The 12,172-nt window shown below is 35.2% G+C and overlaps 1 protein-coding gene across 1 annotated transcript; it reads left to right on the top strand.

Moving 5' to 3' along the window:
- Positions 1–1,388: 1,388 nt before the first annotated feature.
- On the top strand, positions 1,389–3,718 carry LOC127877204 (toll-like receptor 5). The gene has a single exon (XM_052422878.1). The coding sequence runs from the start codon at positions 1,407–1,409 to the stop codon at positions 3,495–3,497; it is 2,091 nt and encodes a 696-aa protein (XP_052278838.1). The 5' UTR covers positions 1,389–1,406; the 3' UTR covers positions 3,498–3,718.
- Positions 3,719–12,172: the final 8,454 nt, after the last annotated feature.

A 12,172-nucleotide genomic window follows, 5' to 3' on the forward strand; every position in this document is an offset into this window, starting at 1 on the left:
GTTTGCCTGTATTCCACAATTCCAAATAAATTTCAGAAAAGGTTCGCAATAATCGCAATACAAAACAAAACATTAGGCCCGCGACCCCACCACGCTGTTAAAATGAATACATGTTTTCCATCTTAATAAATAACATATTATTTTGCAAATAACTGTCAAATAAATAAAGTAAATTTAAAAACCTTAATTGAAATGTGACTAAATAAATCCAGTACCGGGGTAGTTAATTAAATTTGTAGGAAAGATCATTGAACAGGTACATTCGTCTTTAAATCCTGCTCCTTTATGCAAAACAAAGTTATTTGTTATTTTTTGCACTCAATGCTTATGCACTTCACATTTGTTTTCTGCAATTTAAAGCATATTGTTTATGTAACCTTACTTGCATAATTTCAATGTGTAAAACCTAACATTTAATGCATAATATTTGCATGCCGAAACGTAAGATTCTGTGTAGACTCGGTACTGAGAGCTGCTCGTGTTTGTTACATTCACCTCTCCGTTTTTAGACTTAAGTACTTATTACATGTTTACTTTAGTATAATGAAGAATTATACACTTTGGTTCCCAAATTGCTGCTACCGATTATGTCAGTTTTAAAATGTGTTGAATAAGAATAATAATCGTATCATGAGCGTTGGGTGAAAACCATGTAAGAACGAGATTAATATAGACATCTGAGATCCGGATAGTTTTAAGACAATTCGTGGCTACATATAAACGGTATGTTCGTGAAATGTACGAAAGCTTATAAACCACTATACGTATATTAAGTGCCCATAATCAACAAATGCAGAAATTTTATTTTGAAAAATTTTGCTCGTTGATATGACATTAATTTTAGGAGTACGACGTTCGACCAACACGAACACTAACTAAAAAGACGAATGCTTCGGTTATTGTAGGAAAATATGTCTGAAATATTTTTGTCACAATCGGCTCGGGGCGCTAATTTGTCTTTGCTGCATTTTATGAAATTCGTATTCAATGTATAATTTTTCTTGCCTATTTTTTTTCAAAGCAGGTTTTGAACTCATAAATGCCTTGTGTTTGAAAGGTTGAATATGGTGGATCACTTGTATAGACATTTTCGTTATTGGATGTGCTATTTGATTGAAACGCGGAAGCGAATATCACCGTTTCAAGTCTATTGGGAATAGTTTTGGATTTAGTACAATCATTGTGTTAGGTTTATATGCTTCGGTGTAACAGCGGTTAAAAAACCTTAGATTAGCCTTTTTGTACTGCTGTATTGTTAAAATAGACAATCTGCAAGCTACAACTTGGACATAGACATGAATACAAAACATATGTTAACGTTATGGAGGCTCTCATTTGTGATGGGACTTGTATTTGCTTCGGGGTTTGGAGAAGTTAACGAATGTGACAAGCAATCGTGCTTAAGCATGGGACCTCTGGCTGTTAACTCGTCTGTGTCAGAAGTGAAGATCTATCTTCTTTGTAGAGCGTTCTTTTCTTCAACGTGTACAATGCCTTCAAGCACTACGCGTCTGACATTTGTTGGAGGCCCGAATTTTCAAGATGCTGACGTTTTGAGTCTTGGCGGAGGATGTTTTGACTGGGCTGAATCGCTTGAAGAACTTCATTTTCATGGAATACGTGCAGTGTTGTTGTCACGTAGTACATTCAGGGGGTTAACGAATCTTCGCGTCCTGAATATGAGCTTATGTTTCCGTCTATGGTATTCATACTTTTTACTAGCATTCCAAGGAGTTATCGCACCCCTTCCGAAATTAGAGGTTCTGCTATTGAGTACATCAGGCAACCTAGAACCTTCCGATCATTTTATGCTTGACAACTCGATGTGGGCGGCCTTAGCTCATACAAAGCTTAGGTATCTAGATGTTTCTAATACGGTCATAGGAAAATATAATTTTTCCGAATTATTCCACTATTTACCGTATCTGCAATTTTTTAACATGTCAGGTTTTCAGCTTGTTAATAGGACCGTAAGCGATCATCAATTTAGTGATAAGTACATATCTAGTCTAGAAATTCTCGACTTAAGTAGCATTTATGCTGATAAATCCCGTATTCAACATATAATATGGTGCCTCGTTTCATCGATACGAATTGATCAGCCAAAATCATTCAATTTAAGTACAACGCCGTTATCGAAGTCTCTAAAGACATTGCTTTTAAACAATTTGTGTGGAGATAAAAATGGCCGAAATATTGAAAATGTAAGACATATAATTCTCCGAGGACAATCTGTCTTACAGAACCTTTATTTGCGCGAAAATCATTGGCCCATTATGGATATAGAAGCCAATTTAGAAGCTTTAACTCACCTCGAACTGCTAGATCTCTCACGAGACGGAATTGAATTTTTGAACGAAAAAGCGTTTTCAAGTTTAGTTGGATTGAAAACATTTTTGCTATCCGAGAACAAGCTTGGAAAAATGGCGACAACTCATACTGAAATGTTTGCTCGGTTGTTTTCAAGCTATAATTACCTTTCATTCTTGGATCTTTCGCATAACGATATTAAAACAATTCCACATGAAATATTTATTAGCAATCCTCTCCTAGTTCACGTTGACCTTTCTCAAAACAGGCTCACTGAAATTACATTTAAGTGTAAGCACCTAACGGCACTTGAAGTCTTAAATTTACGTGGAAATATGTTGACAGTGTTAGATGCGACAACTCAAGCTACATTAGATAACTTACCATATACTACGTTCGTTCAAATTAGTGAAAACACTTTTTCATGCTCTGCATGTAAGGATTATGTTACTATTGAATGGATGATAAAACATGAACACGTTCTTGATTATGATCATCTAAACTGCCGAAATGGAAACGAGAACCTTGTAAACGTCAATCAAACTATTCGAAAATACTTAAAGGACGTGTGCGAAAAGCCTTTAAAAATTAAAATAACAATTTATGTGACTGTTGGTATCGCAATGCTTTTTTGTGTCACTGGTTTTGCTTCCGCCTACATCATAATAACGAGGCGAAAACACAGGAGGAAAACACGTCAGAGATTAGATACCATCACCAAAGTAGAAGACGGCCGGTTAGATTTCCTAGTTTTTCTCCAATATTCAAGTAAAGATGAAAACTTCGTGCACACCAATGTGTATCCACATCTAGACGGTCATCTGCGTAGATTGGTTCCAATAAACAAAGACGTAATTTCATTTGGCGATAAAGATTTCAGAGTCGGCAAAAGCATTTTGGAGGAGACTATTAGATGTACCAAGTCATCAGCAGCTGTAATGCTACTCTTAACGGACAATTTTGTCAAAAGCGAGTATTGCCTCAATGAATTCGACGTTGCATTTCGCGTAGGAAAGCCTGTTATTATGATGCTGAAAGGCGACGTGGATATGACACGTGCCCCGCATGTCATCAGAGATCTCTTCCACACGTACGTGCGAGTCCTGTGGAAATGTGACGAAAACGGGGAGTACATTATGACAACTAGCTTGGAGAACGTGTGCAATGCTATACTTGCATCAGGATAAAACATATATATAGTGTTTACCTGCAAGGCAACAGCATATTGGGCGTTTAACAGTTTTCAAGAATGCAGTAAATATCAGACTCAACACCATACTCTCTAATTATTATAATAGTTATGTATGTATTTTTCGACTGCGTTCTGTTCATCGCAATAAGCAAACTATGCTGTGTGTTTTGTTTAGGATGAAAAGAGTTTAAATTAATTTCATACCGTTAATTCGATGTTGCATGACTACAATTATCTTTATATATTTGATTTACACATTTAACTTCATCTTTTATCATGAACGTTCGGATAGTATTATGTCTGTTTTGCATTTAAAAATTTAATTTTTATGAAATTTTACTTTTACATATTGTTAAAACTTAATACAATTCAAAATGATTTCATATATTAAAATTAATACTCATTTCAGTGCTATATTACTGTTCAGAAGTCATAGAACTTAAAAAAACTTCTAATTCTTTATATTTATGTTTGTTTTGCTCATAGTGACCTTAACGGTGCATGATCGCCCTTCCTGGATCGTCAATCGACATTTATCGCACTTACAGTCATGGAAGTCATTGATCATAACAATTGACCAAATTTATGCTGTGATTTGCTATATTTTATGATCGACCGTGGATGAATAGGCTTTCATAACTCGCACTGATGAATGATTAACACGACTACTGTTTGGCCCGGTATCATTGTCCAATCGGTAATATATCCAATTGCAACAGTACGTTGTTGAAACAGTTAAATGTGCCGTCGTTGTTTTCTTTTGAGTTGTTTGATTGGTATGGAGCAACATTGTCAAGCGAAAACGATTTAGCATTCCTTTGTAAATTATTTCATTCAAGAAAAACAAATCGTGCAAGTATCCTCATTAGCATAAACCATAACCAATGTTTATGAAAACTCAAACATTCGAGCATCGGATATTTCATTAATCTCTGACTTTGAATCAACGAATAAATGCACGAATCTTTAAAAGAGTAAGCAGTTAATCGAATTACTTTAGGCCTTAACTCCGAAGGCGTACGTCAAGCATTAGGCCACGGAGACGGCTATACAATATTTAAAAAAAAACAACATTAGAATGGCACAAACATAACTCAATAGTACAAAAGGAACGTTCACAATAAAGAGACGGCAACCCTATATTATTAAAATGCAGACCATCAGAATAGTATGACAGAGAACAATAGTTCAAAAGGAACGTACACGATAAATGATATCGTGTTTTTTGTTAATTGTACATGCATCAGCAGAACAAGGAAGTTTAGATGTGTACCGTAGTCCGCAAATATTTTCTGATTTGGCAGATTATATTGAAAGGCTTATGCGTACCATAAGGTTCTAAAGCCTTGAAATATTCCCTATGAATAATGTTTTATTCCGGTACCGTTGAAAAACCCAGGTCACCTAAGACTTCAAATGTCACCGCAACCCAATACATAAAGATTAAACGCGCTCTTGTGCGTTTATTTTTCTTGTGTACCTTTCATATAGTATACTGAATTTATAAATAAATCAAGTTGTCTCCTTTTCATATAATATTTAAAATAATACACGATGATTTACTATATAATATATAACAACAACAACATTATCATCAGCGACAGGAATTAAATGAAACAACACAAGGTATAGGGTTAAAGTTGCGTTATTATATTCCCTCACATTGTTTTAAATATCATTTTCAAACAGAGACATAATCTCCCCTTTTAATAAACCGACGTAGCAATAATATTTAATATCGACCTTTTATACCGCTCTGTTGAAACGCACTTCCGTGTCAATCCGACTACTATGGTTTCTGTCATCTAGTTCTGTCGCGTTTGCGGCTAGAACAACACAAAGAGTCTCAATACGATATCATGACTTTTGTGACCCGTTATTATGGAACGCCATAGCTGTCTTACGTTGTTACATTTCTTTTTTTATTCTTTAGGAGGTGTCTTATTATGTCAGACAGTCGTGATATCTTGTCAATATGTGGTGTTGACTTGTCAAAATACAGTCTTAATATGTCAAACAGTCGTATTATCATGTTCAAATGTGGTGTTGACTTGTCAAAATACAGTCCTATTATATCAAACCGTCGAATTATTTTGTCAAATTATGATGTTGACTTGTTAAAATACAGTCCTTTTATGTCAAACCGTCGTATTATCTTGTCCAAATATGGTGCTGACTTGTCAAACCGTCGTGTTATCTTGTCCAAATGTGGTGTTGACTTGTCAAAACACAGTCTTATTATGTCAAACAGTCGTGTTATCTTTCGTCTCATTTCGTCAAGATAACACGACGGTTTGACCTAGTAGAACTGTGTTTTGACAAGTCAGCACCAGATTTGGACAAGATAACACGACTGTTTGACACAATAAGACTGTATTTCGACAAGTCAACATCACATTTGGACAAATACCCACAACTGTTTGACATAATAGGACTGTATTTTGACAAGTCAGCAACAGATTTGGACAAGATAACACGACTGTTTCACATAATAAGACTGTTTTTTGACAAGTCAACATCACATTTGGACAAGATAACACGACGGTTCGATATAATAGGACTGTATTTTGACAAGTCCGCACCAGATTTGGAAAATATAACACGACTGTTTGACATAATAGGACTGTGTTTTGACAAGTCAACATCACATTTGGACAAGATTACTGTTTGACATAATAAGACTATATTTTGACAAGTCAAAATCACATTTTGAAAATATAACACGCAATTTGAAATAATAAGACTGTGGTTTGCCAAGTCAACATCACATTTGAACAAAATAACACGACGGTTTGACATAATACGACTATGTTTTGACAAGTAAGCACCACATTCAGTCAAGATAACACGACGGTTTGACATAATACGACTGTGTTTTGACAAGACAACAACAAATATGGACAAGATATCACGACGGTTTGACATAATAAGATACCTTCTAACGAAGACAGAACGAAATGTAACAACGTAAGACAGCTATGGCGTTCCATAAATTATATAACAGGTTGGTTCAGACCAGGGTAGGAATTACTACTTGCTCTTGGTAATAGGACTGTGTGGAAAGTATTTTAAGTTTAATCTGAAATATTTTGAGACTTTCAGATTGTTAAGGCTTTTCTCTTGCAATGCATATACATTATAATCAGTCATGGTTTGAATAATTGAAACTTCAAAGTAGTTCATAAAGTTCCTCAAAAATTGCATTTCAGTCAGTTGTTAGTACAAAGTGTTTGTATGATAGAGAAACAATCATTGCCAAGAGTAACAGGACATATAGTAGGGTGACCCAAATCACCAGGGCCAGTGATGGGTACTTGGCAACCCTTGTCCCCAATCAAGTTCATGTGTACTCATGCTATATTTCACACTTTGTGACTAATCATACTATCGTATTAATATTTAGATCTTATACTGAATAAAAACTACTATGTAGCCTCTTTTCATGATTTCATATAATCTGCTAATAGATTTAGGGTGGAAAGACCAAGGAAAAACATGCAAAGGGCGATCTGGGGTCGTATTCCAGAAACATCTTAATTCATTTCTTAAATTATTTCACTTAAGTTCAAAATTACAATGTTTTGTATTTCTTTACTAAATAAAGACATGCATTTTTTTTTTGGTATTCCTAAAAAACATTGACATAATGATGTTATTTTGATGTAATTTTCGATGCCAAACTATAACAGTATGAAACAAGGGCTGTTTGTAAAACATGCATGCCCCCCCCCCCCCTATATGGGCTATAAGTTGTAGTAGCAGCCATTGTGTGAATACGTTTTTTGTCACTGTGAACAACGGCGGCGGTGGTGGTGGTGGTGGTGGTGGTGCAACCTTAATTTCATTTTTGCCCGATGTTTATTGATACAATGCATTACAAAAATTCAGGTAGCCTTACATTTGGTAAAATTTACATAAATTACAAGGGAGGCAAATGCTGTAACAAAAGAACATGCATAAACGGTAGTTGTTTCCCTTGTTTGAACAATGCTAAATCCTTAAAATGCCTATTTCCAGTAACTGTGACCTTCACCTGTGACCTTTGACCTAGTGACCTCAAAATCAATAGGGGTCATCTGCGAGTCATGATAAATGTACCTATGAAGTTTCATGATCCTAGGCCCAAGCGTTCTTGAGTTATCATCTGACAACCACCTGGTGGACGGACCGACAGACCGACCGACCGACATGAGCAAAGCAATATACCCCCTCTTCTTTGAAGGGGGGCATAATTTAAAACTTAAGAAAAATTCCTAATATAAGGATAAAAATAAAATTTAACTTAAGTTGCTTCTGGAATACCACCCCAGATTCTAGAAACTGTCAGGAATTATGGCGAAAGGATCTGTTGATTAGGGCTCTGTTATTGCTAATAATAGTGTTGGAATAGACTAAACAAGGCCGTCATTTTCAGAACGTACATTTAATCATCACAAACACACAGACGCTTGATAGGCTAGATGCTACTAATACTAGTGATATTATTTGAGACGAATAAACATGCCTAGAACTTCAGTGACTAGTAGTTATTTCAAATGATTTAAAAAAACATATTTTCAGTTGCAAACATCAAGCTGCCAAAACTTTTCAGACTTTGTTTTTGTTCATAGATCACTGAAACATAATGAATAAATATATTAATGCCGAATTTTCTTACTTTCGGTTATACAGGCATGTGTTAGTTCTATCAAAACAAATGAGTGTTTTGTCTACAGCAAAACTTCACTAAGACTAAAAGTAAGATGACATTTCAAAACAACAAGTTAATTGCGACTCACCTATTGAAGGTATCAGCAACCTCTTGCCAGGTTTGTTCCTTTTTTGCCACCTAGTGTGACACCTTTGAAGCGATAATATAACTCGTCGTACCGATCATTTATTAGTTGAACCACGAAGGTTTTTTTCCGACATAGACCAATTTACCTAAGCAGTCATTGTAGCTAAACTATCATTGCAGCAGACGTCAACAAAAAACAACTTCCGCTTTACCGCTTACGTCCACAACAAGTCGAAAAAATCGATGTCGTTAAAACCGATGTTGAACGACATCAATTTTTAATAGCTTCGTGAACACGAACTTTGTCATCGATGTCACTTGACAACGATTTTAAATGTCATGCAAAATTGATTTTCGATGACAGTAAAACGTTTTGTGAACACGGGGCCAGGATCGATTTCATTATATATTTTTTATTTGGATTCAACATACTGTAATAAAATTTATTTGCGAAAATGAGAAATCTTTAATTCAGAAAAGGATCGTCTTTTCGTCGCCTGCCTATTCCATGGTGAAATAACACTATTATTTAATATTTAATTACTGTATGCATATATTGAAATTATTCAATTTTATAGCGGAACAATATATATATATATATATATATATATATATATATATATATATATATATATATATATATATATATATATTGTTAATGAAGCCATTTTCGTGATTGATACGAGTTCAAATTCCAAAAGAATCGGGAATCTAATAAAACAAAATTACTTTGAAAGGAGGATGATATTTGACACGGTTACTTACCAAATACTTTTCACGAAAATTAAGGAACTTACTATCAGAAGGCTAAGTTCACTGATAAACGGGGATGTGGTATTTTAACTAGATTGATACTCTGCAGCTAGCCACTGAATCGGCGACATAGAAAACCGGTGCCTATATTTTAAGTGAGTTGAATACAATATCACACCCACCCATGAATCTCATGTAGACTCATGTTCTATGGTGGCTGTGAATTGCTGATCGATAGTGCTTTTCATTATCGATGGTATCTCCTCGTTCTGTACTTGAAGAGTGAATCTATATGTCGGTCTGCCCCCTTTTTGATGATCAGAGATCTGGACTTTCCTGCCTTGAATTTCATCCTGGCCCATGACATCTGTCAGGACAGTCAACATACATCTCGCCTGTACATGTGTTGTAGTGGTGTGAGTGAGATCGATGAAGCCTCGATTGGATAGGTGGTAGATCCCTGATTCCGTCTTTGGTCCGCGTGTCTCTCTGAGGGCTGCATTGATCAGAAGATTCATTCCCATAATGAAGAGTACTACATAGACTGTGCATCCGGTGAAAATTCCTTTCTCCAACGTCTGCCAGTCCGTCAGCTGGTCACCTACAGAGAACCGGAGTTTGATACCATTCAGGTAGCTCGTGATGATTTTCTGGGTAGTGGCTAGGACATGGTAATGTTGGAGGGCTGTGTAGATCCACTGATGAGGGATGTAACATTATGCATTGGCGAGGTCAGACCAGACGACTGTGAGGTCCTTCTTGCTTGCTTTTGCTTCAAAGAAATGTTAATAAAGTAAGATAAATTTCAATGTGATAAAAAGTATCATTTAAATACTCAGCGACTGAATGCAAACCAGGGCCATCAGAGTTGTTACTATCTGAAGAATTATGAAATGAAACTAAACAAAATCTACCGCATGTCGTCTTTTTACTAAAATACAACTTTCGAAATGTTGCCACATATAAAATTATCAGATCAGGTCATACGATTTTTTAAAACGGCGCAATAGCAATGGTAATTGCCGTGGCGTAGTGGATGTGGTGTCCGCCTAGCGATCGGGAGGTCACGGTTTCGATCGCCAATGCGGGAGCGCTAGTTGGATCTCCCCTAATAGACACCAAGTACTAGTTTTCCAAGGAAAATTGTCGATTCTGTGTATAAACTCCTTATAATTAATATCGTTCATTACTTAAAACAAATAAAAAATAGTAAAAAAACAAACACTAACTATAATGCTAGTACCAGTTATCCCGGTTACGTCTATTTTGTCAATACAGTCTTGCAGATTGATAAAAGACTCTGTTATACTGTTGGAAGGCTCTGAATTGTGTTCAAAACAGTGTTTTCACATACTTAAATGTTTTAGTTAAAAATTAAATGTATAACCTGGTTACAATCCACGAATCACATGGATTACATATATTTGTGAAGTATAATGACTTTTTTTCTTAATTCGCAAGGCTAAGTGCTTTGTTATTTTTTAACATTTTGTGTTGTTTTTTCAAAGTGTTTTTAAAATCATAACCCTGGGGTCAAAACTGGAAACGCTGTAAGGGTTACGTTTTTACTATGGACTTTATTAAAATATTTGAAAAAAAGTTCTCTCTGAAACCAAAGGGCCGAACTATATCAATTTAGGTGTGTTAGTTACATCGCATACTTTATTTGAAACAAAACATTTCTACTCTGAAAATAACATTTCAAAGTTGAGCGATCTACGGCCATCTTGTGATTCTTGTTTTAAGATAAAATTGATACAGATATAGAAAAAGTGTCTGTTTGTAAACAAGAAACTTGTGGTGGCGGTGGTTATCGAAGACTTCCAAAAGGGAAATTAACGCTGAGGACCATTGCTATATGAACATTTACATTGGTTAAAAGAACTAGGGAAGCTTCAAGAGTTAAAAAATACACGCGTGTCAAGATCTTCCGTGTTGCAGAGTATAATTGAAAACTTGATACGATATTCATAGTTTTATTTATTGAATAAAACATTATACTCTTGATATATTTTTATTACTAAGAAACAAATTATTCCGTGTTTTATACCGCGATCTTTCGTGTTTCATGCCCAACATTTAAACAAAAAATCTTATTTATTATTGTATAAAACACTTGCGGAATGCTCAACCTGTCATTTTCAGTAAAAATAATGATTGCATAAAAGCATTATGACGGGATGTTTTAATTGTTATGTTTTAATTGTTTCCGTTATTGTCATTTTGGCAAAGTCCTATTATAAGGAACTTATACAATCCCCAGATAAACAGTAAAGAATAATGCTGTAACAACATACTGGCAGTCCATTTCCGAAAATACTGTATGCCCTATGTAATGCATGTACCTCTTTGAATTAATTATATTAATCTAACAGTGTATATCAACAGCATTAACAAAAATTGATAAGTGTACAATCAGCCAGGAAGTGCGACGTTTATTGTCCCCGATAGCCCATTCCATAGGACCCATTTCTATTTTCTCGACAACATGTAGCTTTAATGCGAGTATAAACAATCTTAGAACGTTATTTTTCAAGCGGGAAATACCCGTAAATAAAGAACAACTTGAGTACAAGTTGTGGAGAAGTAGTAATAGTAGTAATGTACAGCAGAAAGGTATTCATGCACAGTTGACATGTATACTGCAAGGAAATCCCCATCAGCCACTTTAAAATAATTTCCTTATGTACATCAATCCTTCATGTACACACGATACGTACACTGTTGGGAAATCCCTATTAGTATGCGCAGATTCGTTCATACTATGATATGACATAATCAACATCTGCGCATAGATTTGATTGGAACCATCATAGCTTGGTCAAATCCCTGTCTTCATAACCAACTTTGATGATAGCCTAGCCGCGTGGTATAATAATATTACAGTCGCTATTTTTATTTTTTTAATTTAGGTATTTTTTAAATTATGAACCTAATGTTATACACTATTTTCAAAATATAAAATAACATGAGACTACTTTTCATAATACAATACTTGAAAAAAACATCTGTTAGAATTTTCGTGTGATGGTAGAGATTGTATGTGAGAGCAAGGAACGACAACTCTGCTTGGATATTGTGACACAATTTATCGGTAATTCAACAGATACGAAAAAACGAATCGCTGTAAAATGCCTTTG

The sequence above is a fragment of the Dreissena polymorpha genome, chromosome 4, assembly GCF_020536995.1.
Source record: "Dreissena polymorpha isolate Duluth1 chromosome 4, UMN_Dpol_1.0, whole genome shotgun sequence".
In the NCBI taxonomy this organism is placed as follows: Eukaryota; Metazoa; Mollusca; class Bivalvia; order Myida; family Dreissenidae; genus Dreissena; species Dreissena polymorpha.